This window comes from Myodes glareolus, chromosome 25 (assembly GCF_982192425.1).
Source record: "Myodes glareolus chromosome 25, mMyoGla1.1, whole genome shotgun sequence".
Lineage (NCBI taxonomy): Eukaryota > Metazoa > Chordata > Mammalia > Rodentia > Cricetidae > Myodes > Myodes glareolus.
In genome coordinates this window covers 33366359-33382571 of record NC_142050.1, presented here as the reverse complement: position 1 = coordinate 33382571, position 16213 = coordinate 33366359, and the positions used below count along the sequence as shown (strand labels likewise).

Sequence of the window (16213 nt, the reverse complement as noted above, 5' to 3'; positions counted from 1 at the left end):
CTCCTGACACGCTGCTCTGGCAAGCAGAACTTCCATCAACAATGAGGTGTTGCAACCTCACGTAGACATAGGAGCTGAACTGTCTGAAGGCCTTGTGCACCTGGCAGAGAACACTTTACCCACATAGGCACTGTGGGACAACATTCCAGCACATGCCTGTGTGTAACTGAGTCAGGGACGATGGGGGTCCTGGAGGCTGGCTGACTCATTTGCTTTGGAGGTTGGTACTTCAGATTTCAGCTCTGCCTCTGCGGTCAGACCAGGTTACCTCACTGATGGGTTTCAAACAGAATCCAGAGGTGCTGGCTGCGTAGACAAAGAGGGAGGATTCAGTAGACTCAGACTCCGGGTTCCAAGCCTGTAGTTGGAAGCTAGTTCAGGCATTCTCACTGTTCAAAGCGTGTGACTCCTTCCTTATATTCATCTGCTCGTTCAGTCAGTACTTCCCCTACAGACTGAGTGGGTCTATTCATCTTGTCCACCAACCCTTCCCTTGGCTATGCCTCTCTCTGTCCAGGTGGCTGATTTCTGTGCACCACGTCACCAAGCTCTCTTGTCTCTGGGCTGCCAGATGGGTCAGGATATTGGGAGGCAAGAGGTGGAAGGCGAAAGACAAAAGCCTGGAGAGGGAGCATATGTGACGGATTATCTAGATTAGATTCACTGAGGTAGGAAGACTCATCCTAACTGTGAATGAAACCTTTCCACGGACTAGAGTTCCCTATTGAATAAAAACAAAAAAGAGGGGTTGAAGAGATGGCTCAGGGGTTGAGAATACCTGTTGTTCTTGCAGATGGTCCAGGTTTTGTTCCCAGCACCCACATTCTGGCTCACAACTGTCTGTAACTCCAGTTCCAAGGGGTCTGATGGCCTTCCTGGATACTAACAGAGTGCACATAAGTGTGTGTGTGTGTGTGTGTGTGTGAGAGAGAGAGAGAGAGAGAGAGAGAGAGAGAGAGAGAGAGAATAGCAAGACTGAAGGTTGCCCAGCTTCAGAGCCAATCGGAAAACATTCAGGGAACTCTGTCCCCATGGGGTCCTTTGGACAACATCTTGCATGTTTACAAAATAAACTCTATGAGAAAACAAGGTACCAGAAGCCAGCAAGTATCAGAACCGGGAGAACTAACTTCTTAAGATGTGATCATGTGCTGGGTTAGCTCATAAAGGACATCCAAGAGCCCACTGTTAGCATTTCAGATCCTTCCTTGCTGCTTTGTAAACCATTTGGTAACTTCAGATTGACTTTGGTGGAAGTATTTTCACCAAAGAAATTGGCAAGCAACTTAGAGCTTCTACCCCCTCCTTGATAACTGGTGGACCAACCCTCCACTTAAGGGTTCTCAAAACAGAAGGCTGAGAGGCAGGCTAGGGGATTCATTTTGTAAGCAGAATCTTATAGGCTCAGGCTGAAACCCCGGCTCCCCTAACAGGTGACCTTAGGCCGATTCCTTGAGCCCTCTGAGCCTGTTTCTTCAAGTGTACATAGTACCTATGCATGGAATACTTAGTGTGTAGCAGGTATTGGTCTCAATGCTTCCACACATTCATTCATCAATTCCTAGTAGCAATCCCTGGAAAGGAAACTCTCAGTCCCCCTCTTCTGCAGAGCGGGCTATGGAGGCAAAGGCAGTTGGGGACTGCACTAAGATCTCATAGTGACGGGCAGAGTCACAAGAGCAAACAGCCTGACCTGAGAGCCCAGCCCGGCTTCCAGCTCTGCACTGACTGACCTCACACTACAGAGGACTTCAGTTTGGTTAACTGAGATTGAAGGATGTGATGTGAGACACGTATGAGGCATTTCAGAGATTTCTGTACTGTGTGTGTGTGTATGGGCGCATGTGTGTGTGTGTGGGTGTGTATTACTGTTAATACCGTATAGTAAATTAAATAAGTAGATTTAGATTTAACTACACCTGTTTCTCTGTCTTTAAGGAGGTTGATAGAATTTGTAATTACATCTGGGACTGGTATGTCTGCGAGGAGCTGCTGCCCCCATCGCCTGTTGTAAGCATTGACCGGTGAACACAGGGAAAGAGTCTAGCTCAGAACCCCAAACACACTAAACACCGAGGGTCATTATTCATATTAGTGACATCAGTGTCTTTCACCATAAAGCAGGGAGCTCCAAAGGACGTAAGGGAGACCTCATGGTGTCCTCTCTGGTAGCCTGGTCACTATCTCCACAGGCTAGAAAATCCCAAAGGTAGAAGATCCTTCCAAGTTTTTCAAGCTTTAGTATTCTCCTCTGGGGGTCAGAGGAGGTGGGGAAATGGCACTTAGCTAAGGCATGTCTACAACAGTACTTACATGTGCCTGTACATGTTTCGGGGGGGGCAAGTGAGCATGCACACGTGTACACGAGTGAGATCCGTGTCAGGTATCTTTCTCAGCTACTTTCCACCTTAATCACTGAGACACCACACCTGGAGCTCACCAATCCGGGTAGTCTGGCTGGTGAGTGAGCCCCCGGGATCTCCTCTCTCTGTCTCCCCAGCTCTGAGGTTGCAGACATGTACAACTGTGCCTATTTACTTCATGAGGACGGAGGGGATCAAACTCAGGCCCTCTTGCTGACACAGCAAGCACTTTATCTGCTGAGTCAAATCCCCGATATTTTTTAAGTGATCATGGGAAAACATTCCCATTTTGATAATCAAATGGCTTTGTCCCTGATCTGGGCACAGCACAAAGAGGTTCGTGGCCTCAGGGTCATACTGTACTCTTGGTCCCCAGTGTTAAAAAGTAGTAGAACCTTCAAGATGTGGGGGAAGGGAGGTGCTGGCTACAAAGTAACTACATCATTGGAAATGATTAATGTAGCTCTCTAGGGACCCTAATCAGTTACCTTGAAAGGTTTCTGCAAATACACAGAAAGCCTGACCTTTGAAACTCTCTGGATTCCTGGATCTCCAGGAAATCTCTTCCATACCAACATTCCCCATTGGGATGTCTTCTGCCATCAGATCCTAACCAGAACTATGCAGAAGCTGGTGTCAGGCTCTTGGCTCTCCAGAAGAATAAGTTAAATCGACCTCGTTTCTTTATAAATCATTAGCCTTAGGGATTTTGCTATAGCAATGGGAAGCACCTACTACAAGCATCATGGATGTGAATGGGAGCTCTCCCTCAGCCTCCCGTGTTAGCATCTGTGTAGTTTCACAAGGCAAAGCTTATTTTCCATGCCACCTGTCCATTTGTGCCCCTCATTCACATCCCGCCCACTCCCCACCTACCCAGGAGCTAAGAAAGGTGCCGGACCCCAAGATCCACAGGTCTGTCTGTGGGAAGGGTAGCAGAGACACTCCACCCCAGTACTACAGTGACTGTGCTGTCCTGCAGGCAACTCTGAGCTTCACCAGCCCTACTGTCTGGCAGGCAATCTCCCAGCTCTCCTTCCAGCCCTCAGTCCTGGCTCTGAAGTAGTATGTGTGGACAGGGGTGGCGGGGCGGGAGGGGGGGCGAGGGGGCAGGGTGGAGGGGTGAACAGCCAACTTTTTGCCGGGCTCTCTAACAAGTTCCGCGGGTCTGTTTGTTAAAGAAAAATTCCAGTGGGCGCATCCAACACATGGAACTCAAGTACAGAAATTATATTTATCCAGCCCACTGCCAGAGAGATCACATGCCCTGTGAGTCACTCCAGATGTGCTGAGAAACAGAGCCTCTGTGTGGAAGCCTGGTCCCCAATCCCAGGGAGACTTAGGTTAGGAGAGGTACCAACTTCTGTCCCACCCAGGAGGCAGCATCCGCCTCCACCCTGTGGAGCCAGGGAGAGGCCCTTGCTGTCCTTCTAGACAAGAAAGGCCAGTGAGAACTCTGTCATTCCACAGAGAAGAACTCAGGGGCCCCCTGTAGCTCCCGGGGTCCCGCGGGATTAGAGGGTCCATTTTTCTGCCTTCTGGAAGATGCCCTGGAAGGCCCTGATGCTGTTTCTGCTGTTCTCCGGCACCCAGGCTACTGAGTCCCGCAGGTGGAGCAGGGGTGAGTGGCGTTTATTCATGCTTTCTCTGGGGCTCATTCATCTCTCTTGAATAGGATTGTGGCTATGGAGTGGAGGTAGAGGGAGGGAGGAATCAGAAGCCCTGTTACCACTTTGTGAACTATCTTTGCCAGTGCTCTATGCATTCTGGCTTGCTCCTTCGTGGTAAAGGTGATGGGAAAAAAGACAGAGGAAAAACATCAAAGCAGCCCATTCGAGACCCTGGTGGAGGTTGACCCTTACTGCTGAGGCAGAAAGAACACTTGATTGTTTCAGAGAATGGGGACAGGTCCCCCCCAGATCCCTGCTAGAACTTCTTGGACCCCTGAGAGACTGGTCAAGTTCAGCTGCCTGTGTGTCGGAACGGTGGCCTCGAGATGAAGGAGGCTGCTACCTGAGGGACTACAGCAGAGTTCCCGGTCACGCTGGCCAGGAATGAGGTCTCCAGGCTGCCGTGGATGCATTTTTTCAAGCTGCTGGGTGGCAGGTGAGAACAAAAGAGCCTGTGTGAGCACCCTTGCAGGGTGTTGGGCTCCTGCCACCTTCATCCCGTCACCACGGGAAGAACAGGACCTGTGCAGAAGTTTTCTACTCATGCTGACATCTTCTCTCGGGGCATGCCACTTCTCGGAAGCGGATGGCATTTTTACTCTGCACCCTGGGTCTGGCTGTGCTTGGCAGGCACTGGGAGTGTATCAAGCCGGCTCGTTTATCGCTATCGGGAAATGACAAGCTGGGAGTGCTACCCACCCCATGTCAGTCTGAAGGGAAATCTTTCCGCCGCCTGAAGTCAGCTGAGTTCACGTACCCAGGAAGACCTGGAAGAACGGTATTTCCTCAGAAGCTCTTTATAGAGGCCCCAAGCGGGATGAGGATTGGCATGTGACAGGGGTGTGCCCCTCCTTCTCCGATACAATGTCGGGGAAAGAAAGAGTGGCCTGTGCTGCAGCATCTGCAATGGTAGGGAGAAAGCCAGGGCACTTACCTTTTATTTTATCCTCCTTGTGCTTAACCCTGATTATTAGGGACTGGCCAGGCCTCTGAATAGAGCCAGGGAGTGAGTATTGCTGAGATGTAAATAACACAGACTTCTCTCTCTCTCTCTCTCTCTCTCTCTCTCTCTCTCTCTCTCTCTCTCACACACACACACACACACACACACACACACACACACACCTGCCTGCTCATCGTGTGCGCAATCACATGGGGATGGAAAGAATAAGAAATCTTAGAATTGGATTCTGTCACTTTTGTCACACCAGGAGCACAAGTCAACATGCCTTTTCAAAGGAGACAAAAACATCTACTCTTCTGAAGGCATAGACTGTCCGGAAGCCAGGACGTGTGACAAGGCTCCTAAACATACCAGCTACCTCAGGAGCACTCCTGCAAGGACTCGGAGATTTCAGCTCTGCCTCTAACAAGCCAGCTGCATGATTTCTCTGGCAGGCCCCTAACTTCCCTGGATGCTGTTAGCAGGTAGCATCTTAACAAACCTCAAAACTTGCCTTCACGGCGTTGGTTTGAGGGACATATTCAAAGATATGCTTCGAAAATGGTGAAACACTAAGTGTCCGTGGCTATATCACGTAAAAAACATTATTCGTTAATAAAAAAAAAAAAGTTGAGGCTTTTAACAGAGGTTTGCTAGCAATATCTGAGGCTCTTTGGCGAAGGCTTTCCCAGCAGGGCCTCAGGCTCTGTCTATAAAGGATCAAGGCCAACAAAAATGACCAAAAGGCCATTATGGGACAATGATTTGGAGGGCTAAATTTATGGTTCAAGACTGTGTTCAGAAGCAACAAATGGTGCGGAGCCCTTCCAAGTTTCATCAAAACTCTTCCACGTTGTTGGCTTTTATTTTTCCTGTCTTGAATACTTTTTTCTAATTACAAAAGGACATAGTCTTTGTCACTTTTAAGTGAGCTCAGCTAAGAAGAGCGCTTTCCATGCAAGCATGAGAACCTGGGTTACCCCAGACTCCATGTAGAAAAGATGGGTGTGGCCACCTGTGCTTGCAATCCTGGTACTGCAGAGACCGAGGCAGAAGGAACCCAGGGTTCACCATCCACCAGCCCAACTGGTGAGTTCCAGGCCAATGAGACACACTGACTCAAAGAAGTGTTCCTGGGGATGGCATTCTCAATGCTGTCCTCTCTCTCTCTCTCTCTCTCTCTCTCTCTCTCTCTCTCTCTCACACACACACACACACACACACACACACACACACACACACACTAAAACAAATCATGGTCTCCACAGACACAGTCCCTTTTACGTCTTCTTACTCCAGCTGAGAACTGCCACCCGGCTGTCAGTGAATTCCTTAAAAAGAGTTTGAGGGAAGCCCTTCTTATTAGACTGTCTACCTCTACCCTTGTCCCCACACCCCCACCACACCCCCACTCTCTCTATGCAAAGAATCCCACAAGGAGTGTGCCCACTACCAGGGTGCCTTCTCCCCCTTCTCCTACCCTCTCCACAAGAACTGTTCTCTAGGATTCCCTCAGCTTCGGAGATTCCACAGCAAGATCCAGGACGGGCCATTCCCTCCCTCCCAACATGATGAAGCAGTGACTCACCTATGGTTACTGTGGTTAGCAGGGCCAACTTGAGGACATTGACCTACACACACACACTCCACGTCCCAACATCTTGTCAGAGCAATACTTGAAGGGAGAGGACTTCCCTGTCTTTAAAAAACTGTAAAATCAATACATAATAACCAAATACCATTGCTATGTTATTTTAAAGTACATATAAGTTATTTATATTTTCTTACGTGTATTTGTATATATATATATTGTGTGTGTGTATAAATAGATAGATAGATAGATAGACAGACAGATAGATAGATCCATCCATGTACATGTGTACCACTGTGTACTTGTGGAGGTCAGAGGACAACCTGTAGGAATCAATTCTCTCCTTCCACCTTGTGTGTCCTAGGGACTGGACTCAGGTTTTCACGCTTGATGTCAGCACTTTACCTGCTGAGCCACCACCCTACCTCCTAAAGTATTTATTTATGAAGCAGTTTGGTAAGGAAGGCAGCCCCCAGGGTTAGTGGGATCTCACTTTCAGGTGGGTGTGTCTTTGCTCTTGGATGCCCTGCTAGGTAAGGGCAATGAGTGGCAGGAGTTGATGCTGATCACTGCAGCACCGGTCACCTACCACTCCCTGCAGGTAAATGTTTGCAGGGGAGGAAAGCAGAAGGTCTGGGCTTGGGGGGACAAGGCCCGAATCACGCTGCTAGAGACTGAGTGGATGTGACTTCGTGACTATCTGAGATCAGTCCCACGACCTTGTTCACTTGCCATCATTCCATCCCCCAGTTGCGGAGCTTTCTAGTCAAGACAGCTCCCCTCCAACGCTGTCCCACAGGAACCTGGCACAGAGGCTATGACTGTGGCTTTCTCTGAACAGCACCAATTTTCCAAAAGGCTGGTCCAGGAGTCAAAAAGCGAACGACATCAGAATCTGGCAGAAGATCTTTCGTAAGCAAGAACATTTCCCTTCCACACCCAGAGTCGCTTCAAGGATTCATTCACAGTGGAACTGTGCTTTGGTTCAGTGTGAATTGCAGCCTGCAGCCTTTCCAGCAAGTTCTTTGGTGCAAATATATAACTGAGTGGACTCCAAGGGAGCACTGCACACACAGGAATGAGAGCAGGAAGGCAGAAGACTTTTGAACCAGGATTATGACAAGTCAGAGGTCAGATCCCACCATGAGCCAGCTTCCTCCTCAGGCGCCTTTTGGCTGCACTCTATGCCCCAAAGTCTGCGCAGGACAAAGCATGGGGAGATAGCAACTGCATTAACAGAGATAAATGCAGATCGGATCCTTCTGAGCTACAGCAGGGACTCGGGAGAGATAAGGGCAAGGAGTGTGCAGACCAAAGTCAATACTTCTTCTTAGCTAAGACCAGACCCAAAACTCTAAACGATGAGAGAATCACTCTCTTGCAGAGAGAAAGGTTTTGTAGAGCACTCTGAGAAGAGCCAAGCTCGGTGGGAGAGTGGGCAATGTGTCTCTATATGGTATCATTTATCCACTCAACAAACAGTGATGGGCCAAGGCTAGGTACTAGGAATACAATAATGAGCAACACAGAACAGACAGGTTCCATTCCGTCATGGAGCTGACATTCTAGTGGAGGGGGGGGGGGCAAAACACAAGCATGTGAATTAAAAAAAAAAAACCAAAAACCTGTGATTTGATGGATGGCGATAAAGTTAGGACAGAGGTTAGAGTGTGTACAAAGGCTTCTCGTCCTAAAGGTGAGAGTCACAGAAGGCCCCTTTGAAAGGAAAACCACAAACAGCCTAAGGGGGAAAAGTGGGAGTCTTGCAACCTCAGTGGAGCTTGGGGGCAGGCAGAAGAAACAGATATACAAAAGCCTTGGGACAGAAGTTTGGCAGAAGTGCTTAGAAACAGTGAGGTTGTTTGTGGCCAGAGCCACGTTGCCGGGGAGGGGGCGGGTAACTGAGAGATATTAGCCCCAAGCTGCAGGTAAGCAAAAAGAGCGCTTAAATCCCCAAAGGAAGTTCCAAGAGGAAGGAGGGTCTGCCTAGAAACCTAAAAACTGAACATCAGTCCAGCAGTCAGTGTGGCCAGGAGATGGGTGAAAACACAAGACTGAGACCAGCATTCTGTTTTGCTAGTAGGCCGGGGAGAAGAATAGGCACCTGGGGCCAGGGGGAGGGAGAAACACATGGAAAACGCAGCCATGTGTTTATGGAGCCTTATGAGACCCAGCAGAGAGGAGAAACTGAATCGCTGGATCTCTCTTCAGAGAGGCTGCGTGCACACAGGAAGAATGTGGCTCACTAGACTGTAGAAGGTGGTGTGTGTGCCTGCGTGTGTGTGTGTGTGTGTGTGTGTGTGTGTCTGTGTGTGTGTGTGTGTGTGTGTGTGTGTGTGTGTGTGTGTACAAGAATCGGGTGACTAGCATGCGGGAGGAGCTAAAGGTGGGAAGAGGTTGTCTGAGAAAGTGTGAGGGTGGGAGGAGACAGGAAACCCAGGGACTGCTGGACAGCATCAGGGTCTAAGAGAGGGGGTGACTGAGATTTTAAAATACAGATACTTAAAGGAGTAATGTCCCCCCCAAAACAGGCAGATGTGCAGCCTGGACAGGGGGCGCGGGTTGAGCCATGGCTTCGCAGGTGAAGGTGCTTGCCACCAAGACTCATGACCTGAGTTCAATCCCTGGACCTCGCATGATGGAAGGAGAAAATTCACTCCCATAAATTGTCTTCTGACCTCCACATGTGTGTGATTCATTTAGGGACACGTTTTATGCCAAACACATCTCTCCTATGATTATTGAGAACTGAAGACCAACGGGGCTTGGGGCAAATGAACATTGTCTACCTGGGTCTGTGAGGTTGGGCTGTAGAGCCTGTAGGATAATTATTATACTCTCTCGGGTCTATCTCAGCCTGCAGGATAGTTAGCATACTCTCGGGGCTATCTCAAGCAAATTGGGTGGTCCCTGACTTCTGAGCATCGCCATCTCTAAAATGAGACTTACTTCTCTGTAGACGCAGGAAAGACACAGCCTGCTGTCGGGCACACAGTGGATGCTCTAGAGTTCTTGCTAATACACAAGTGTCTTGATTTAGTAGCTTCTGTTTGAGTTGCAACCATGTCTCTCAACAGAAGGCAAGGATGGGACTTGCTGCAACAGATGGATCCTGTTTCTAAAGTAGCTTGATCCACCGGGCACGATCAGAACAGGTGAATCCTTTGTTCTGCGCTGGTAGGTCCAATATGCCATAGACACTCATTTGCCTGTAAAGGGGGTCATCTCTGTTCTCAACCCCAAGGCCAGCCTGTACTGCAGCCTTTTAAGCAAGCAGACCAGTGAGTCCCAGGGAGACGGGCACAGGGAGAGACCCTCGTGAGGATATTCACACTCCAGAGAGATGCTTAGTGATTGGGTTGGGTGTGCAACGCTAGGGAGAAAAGTAAGCAAGCAAGTAGGCCAGGTTTACACCCCACAAAATGTGCACAAGGCCTGTGAGTCTGAGCAAAGCTTCCAGCAACCTTCGTGTCTGAGACCCAGTGGTCCAGGGAATGCGGGGCACTCTCTCTATCACTTTCTGCTGTCTCCATTTCCTCTTCTCCCTTCCCTCTGGCGGGAGGAGCCAAGCCTGATAGTGGTCCAGGACTACCTTCTTGCCAAGTTTACTCTGCCACACAGTTCAGGGATGGTTCACAGTGAACAAAGGGCTAATGGTACAGTAGCATCCGTAAGTCGGGGCTGCTGCTTTATTTAGCATCTGGTTGTTCTTTTAAGTCAGTCCTATTGAGCTTCCCTTCTGAGCCTTACACAGTATGTGGAGCAGAGGGAGCAGAAAACTCGCTCCCTATCCCAGGAACCGGTAATCCAGAGAGTACTTTCCAAGTGGGGAGACAGCAAGGCACTAAGTGGGCAGAATGGACAAGAAAGCCTCAGAGGTAGATGCATGCCATGGGGTGCATGGGAGAGGGTTCCTGGGGAAACAGGGCTGTCACCCAGCGATATGAGAACAAGACTCATTTCAAGCTTTGTATACGTTTCTCTCAACCCCAACCGGCACTTGTTTTGGCCATGGGTATTTTTGGCAGGATTCAGTCTTCACCATTATGGACAACAGCAGCTGGGGGCAGGCACTTGTGAAATTTCCAGTGTGGGAAATGGGAGAAGGAAAGGAAGGAGAGACCTAGCTTTAAAATACCTGTGCTCCTGCTGAAGAGTTGTATTAGTGAGCGCTGGGTTTGACTGCGAGACCCTGCCTCAAAGAAGAAGGTGGAGGAGCAATAGGGGAAGATTCCTGAACTCCACATGCATAGACACATATACAAGTGCACGCGCGCACGCAAACACCACACACGTGAAAAGGAAAAGCAAGATATTTGTGCACCCCGCACAACTGCCATCCGCGTCTGGAGGGCTGTGGCTACTTCTGATGCTTGTCACCCACCAGTATCATTGTTGGATATGAGAGCAGCAGCTGTGAGGAATGACAGTGGCCATTGGCAAGCTCAGTTTTGAATGGGAAAGTGTGTTCTCCTTGACTCTGAGAGTGAGGGGCTCCCTAAATAGAGCAAGCACGATAAAAGATGTGTCCTCAGGAAAGGGACTAAGTGAAGAATGCCCAGGCCTAAAACTACAGTAACTTCCCTGGGGAGCCCTTGGAGAGCCCATGATGACAGGGAAGAGAGAGCCTCAGCCTATGACATTGCTGTCCTCCCCTTCCATCTGCAGGAGGGTGGATATTTTTATGAGACTGACACACTGCCTACAGAACTCACAAGGCATTTAAAGGTAGATATTTTAAATTTTTCGGTAAGAAAGAGGTTCTGGAGCTAGGAAAAAAAATGGTTCAGTAATGAAGAACGTTGATTATTCTATCCTAAAACCTGGGTTTGATCTCCAGCACTCACACTGTGCCTCCCCCATCTGCCTATAATTCCAGCTCCAGGAAATCCAACGCCCTACGCTTGCTTCCTTGGATGCTGAATGCATGTGGTATACACAAAAACAAGCAGGCACACACATACTCTCAATAAAATACATAAATACTTTTAAAAAAAGAAAGATATGGCAGACGACATGGAAGAATTCGCAAGAGCTGACAAGGACACCTCCTTCATGAGGACAAGCTCTCATTGTAGCAGAGGAACCAAGCAAGCTGCCAAAGGAGAAAACCAATCAGCAGTTGTACCCAACTGTGGATAATAGCGAGGGCTAGAATAGCAAGTTTTCCCTAGAGATGAAACAGCGGTACTTCTGTCTTGGTTGTAACCAACGGCCCTCTAATTTGACTTACATTCTGCTCAGAGGGAGGAATCCACGCCTGCTGCTTGTGACTGCTGAGGCCATGCACCCTAGAAGAAACCCTACTACTGACACCACACTAAACCAGTAGAGTTTCTAACTGTACTCTAAATACTTACCCTTACCCCCACTGATAAGTGTAGCTCTCGGCCCACATAAAGAAGCTTCGGTCTGTAACTCTGGGAGGTTAGTAAATCTCAGGAGATAAACCCTAAATACTTATGAACAACACTAAATGAAATCACCAAGTTGTGCTTATAAATTTATATATACATATATATATATATACATGTATATATACATACATACACACACACATATATATATATATATATCACTTATAATTAAAGATTAAAGACCATGAATTTGAGAAGAAGTTGGAAGGAACATGGGAGGAGTTGGAGGGAGAGAAGAAGAGGTGTTGATGTAAATACAGTGCTCATATAAAATTCTCAAAAACTAAATGAAAAAAATAAAGATGCTCTGGGAGAATTGGGGAGTGAAGTTTCCCCGTGGTCCTAGCGTGAGTCCGTCTCCTCCGTCTTTTCACACGGGTATAAAAGAGAAGTTCATAAAGGGGCAGTGGGAGATGGTCAGACGGTGAGGTGCTTGCTGTGTAAGCGTGGGGACTCAAGTTCGAATTCTTAGCACCCATGTAAAGGCCAGGCATGGCGGCAGGACCGTGTAACCCCAGAACTGTGGGATGGGGACAGCAGGATCCCTGGGGCTCCCTGACCAGCCAATCAAACTAAAACAGAAGCCCCAGATTCCGTGAGAGACCCTGTCTCAAAATACAAAGGTCAAGACATGACTAAAGAAGATATCCAAATGCCAACCCCAAGCCTCTACAAACAAGTGCACCATCGCACATGTGTACACACATGCATACACACAAACACACAGAAATGTCTCGCTCCTTGATCTATGCCAAGTACCCATGTTTCCTTCCCTATGAAGAAGACAGAAACCAAGCCCACACCCTGCTGGGACCCTTACTTGTGACTTCCAGGCTCAAATAGGCACATAGAAGCACAAATCACATTCACCCCAGTCCAGAGGAACTTGGGACAATGGTCACGAATGAGCTACTACGAAGGCCACTTCAGCAAAGCTGTCCGCAGCCACTTTGGATGGGAAGCAGATTTCAACAATAGACTTTTCAGGAAGGGCCTTTTTAGCCGAGATCTTCGTTTATCATGTCTGCTGGAAATCATTCTGGAATGCCTTACACTGCTCTGCCTTCTTTAGCACATTTAACATAACTTAGCGCCCTGAACACAATGAGACATTTTACTGGTGGCTCGGGGACACGGCATGTAGCAGGGCAGCCACCAAGGGCTGTGACGAGTATAGTTACACAGCTTCAGGGGGCCACCCTCACAGCCCTCTGGTTTCTAGATTCCTCTCTCTGGTTTTCTAAAGGTCACAATCGTTGTCTACCCACAGGCATGGCGGTCATGCGTGACCTGTGTCTGCTGCATCAAGGGGCTGAGCAGGTGGCAGGGGCTGTCTGATCCAGTCCTGAAGATCTGGGGTCTCCATTATCATCTTGTTTAACAATTTTCTGCTTTTTCCTTCACGCCTCCTAGTGAAGGAGAAATCCTAGCACGTTCCTAGTGCTTCCAATCCTGCAGCCCATCAGGAACCCACCCAGCTTCCTCCAGCTTCCAAATGTGTCCCTGCCTTGACTATGCAGTAATTGCCCCATTAAATTAGCTAGCCCTTGTGGGAAGCTCTGCACTCGCCACATGGTCCCATCGAGCCCAGCGTTAAGGTCTTGCAGCAGCCTGCTTCCTTTCCTTTGTCATCTGTGTAAGGACCCGTGGCACTTCTCCTTCAGATGCCTGGGTTAACCTGAGTCTCTGATGATAAGGTTGCAGGCCAGCACTTACGGACTGACTGTTTTAAGCACTCAGGTATGCAGTGTGTTAGGCAATAGTTTTGGGGTCTCCCTTGTGGGATTAGGGAACTCTCATTTTCTCGCGTTCTCCTATTTTGCCTCATCTGTTTGGTTTTAACCTAATTTCCTAGTACAAACACAGCCCGAGCAGATAAATGTTTTCCAGTTCCTTGGCTGCTTCTGACGAGCTGCTAGTCTGGCGTATCTGGGAGCTCTCTGAGACACAGAGACCTGTCACCTCCCCGCACCTATGTCCACCCACTTTCAAAATATACTTGAGGGCTTCCCTCAAGCTGGAGTAGAGGTGGCCCTGTGCCTGCCAGTCCCACAAGTCAGTCTCTTGTCCCTTCTAGCTGCGCTCTTCCCTGCTGCTCACCGGCCAAAGAGGTCCTTGTCATTGCCATTGAATCCGATCCTGCAGACCTCCCTGGAGGATGTGGAACTCCTGTATGAGGTAAGCAGAGGGAAGGCCATCCACCCAAGTCACCCAAAGACATGCATGTTCTTTCTCTGAGAAGCGGTCTGCCTGGGCCTGTGGGGTTTAGGCAGGGAATGGCCTAAACTAGTTCCTGGAGGGGACAAGTAAGGGACTTCTTGAACCACTTTATCTTTTCCATGTGTCCTGACAGAAATGCCAGTGTTCAGTGTTCAGTTCAGGCATAAGGAAAGGTGGGGTTTGTCCCATACCCATAGGTACCACAGTCACACCCAGGCACTGACTGGAAGGTCCTAAGCAAAAACTTTAGGCATCACACATCAGGAGTGTCCTGGCAAAGCCACACCAGAACCCAGGCTCTGTCACATCTCTGAGGCTTTGCCCGCTGTACAGAGATGCTGGCTGGCTGCTCCAGAAACTCACCTAAGTTTCTGGAAGCCTGTACTACCGGACAGGCTTCCTTCTTCCATTTACACCTGCTTCCCTGAGAGCCCACTCCTCAAAACCACCGGGCGCATTTCTTGATTAGTGCTAGGAGCTTTAACTTCAAAGTCTGAACTTGAGTCCATTGGCCAAGAGTCTCGGACCCTGACTCTCAACTATTACAAGAAGTTTTAGTGTGTGACCCCAAATTCCCTTCCAGCTTTGATGCTTCTGACACGGTGAAGTCAGGGAGGAGATTTCAAACACTGTCCCGGGCAGCAAACTGCCATGCCTGGCCTCTACTAAGCCTTAAAAATGGGATTCACAAATCAATGGTTCAGGGGACAATAGTGTCATGGAGGGCAGAGGGACAACAGGGAGTGTCACGGGCAGCAGAGGAGGGTGGAGGAAAAGAAGGACATTTAGAATTTGGAGGCTTTCCATTCCTGGAGTATTTACTAGGTTCCTTGTGAAACAGGGCAGGGATGAAGGTGATAGATACAGCCCCTATTCTCGCAAGTCGGTGAGATAGGACATCTCTGTATCCCAGTACCCCCAGCACAACCCTCTGCATCCTTGAAATTCCCAACTTCTGGTTACAATTTATCTGTGGTGGTCAGAAGACCCAGGTAAGAGAAGATGGGATCAGCCAACTAGATGACGGCATTGTCGTTCACATTTGCCCAAATCTGTCCTGCATATTTCTCATGCTGTCCCAATGGAGCAGACACTGTAACTGGTCATTTTACAGAAAAGAAAGGTGAGGCTCAGAGGAGTTAAGAAGGAAGCTCAGAGCTGGGCCCAGGTCCCTTGGATTCTAAGCTCCTCTTATGGCTGCCTCTCTCCATGTGACTAGTGATCCTCACTCTGTCCTTAACAATACCTGGCTTCATGGTTTTCCTTATCCCATCTTTCTCCACAGCTCTTGCTGGCTGAAATGGAGATCAGCCCAGACCTGAAGATCTCCATCAAGGATGAGGAACTAGCCTCCCTGAGGAAGGCCTTGAACTTCCACGCGATCTGCAATAACATAATCCCCAAGCACATCCCAGATATCCGCAGGCTGAGTGCCAGCCTGGCCAACCACCCTGGAATCCTCAAGAAAGAAGATTTTGAAAGGACAGCACTGACCCTGGCTTACACAGCCTACAGAACAGCTTTGTCTGAAGGGCATCAGAAGGACGTCTGGGCTCAGGCCCTCATTAGCCTTTTCCGGGCCTTGAGGCATGACTTGATGCGGTCCTTGGGTGCTGGAGTGTCTCCCTGAGAGCCTGGTGGCCCATACCAGGACCCTGAAACATGGACAGGCACACACTGTCTTCCAGGTTATTCATCCTTTACTCTACTCACGGAGTCCATGAAGAAAATTTGTACTGCCCACACAGAATAGCAAAGATAAATGAATCATCCCATTACTCTTTCGTTTCTTGTTGCTTTCTGACATATATTATTTCTGACCTATAATATAATGTTATCTGAGCTAAAAGAAAGAACTATATTGAGATTTCAAGATACCTCCAGAGGCCAACTGGTCTACCTGGTAATAAGCAGAAATCTAAGATATACTTACCCACACACACAGAGCAAGAACTGAGGATGGGATCTGGACATGACAGGAAGATGGTGGACAGAATTTGTTGGTTCTA

General features: G+C 48.7%; 1 protein-coding gene across 2 annotated transcripts; it reads left to right on the top strand.

Moving 5' to 3' along the window:
- The first annotated feature begins 3633 nt into the window (after positions 1 to 3633).
- Positions 3634 to 15982, top strand: Fam180a (family with sequence similarity 180 member A). Of its 2 annotated transcripts, none has more exons than XM_085683620.2 (3): positions 3634 to 3984; positions 14062 to 14162; positions 15490 to 15982. In XM_085683620.2, exons 1-3 carry the CDS (start codon positions 3909 to 3911, stop codon positions 15832 to 15834), a joined length of 522 nt encoding a protein of 173 aa, XP_085539746.2. In that variant the 5' UTR covers positions 3634 to 3908; the 3' UTR covers positions 15835 to 15982. The 2 variants fall into 2 exon arrangements, with proteins under 2 accessions (XP_085539746.2, XP_085539747.2); XM_085683621.2 differs by lacking the exon at positions 3634 to 3984 and adding an exon at positions 4354 to 4469.
- Positions 15983 to 16213: the final 231 nt, after the last annotated feature.

Coding starts and splice junctions, on each gene's coding strand:
- Fam180a (XM_085683620.2), top strand. CDS start 3,909: ATGCCCTGGAAGGCCCTGATGCTGTTTCTGCTGTTCTCCGGCACCCAG. Junction 3,985..14,061: donor GTCCCGCAGGTGGAGCAGGG/GTGAGTGGCGTT, acceptor TGTCCCTTCTAG/CTGCGCTCTTCCCTGCTGCT. Junction 14,163..15,489: donor ATGTGGAACTCCTGTATGAG/GTAAGCAGAGGG, acceptor CTTTCTCCACAG/CTCTTGCTGGCTGAAATGGA.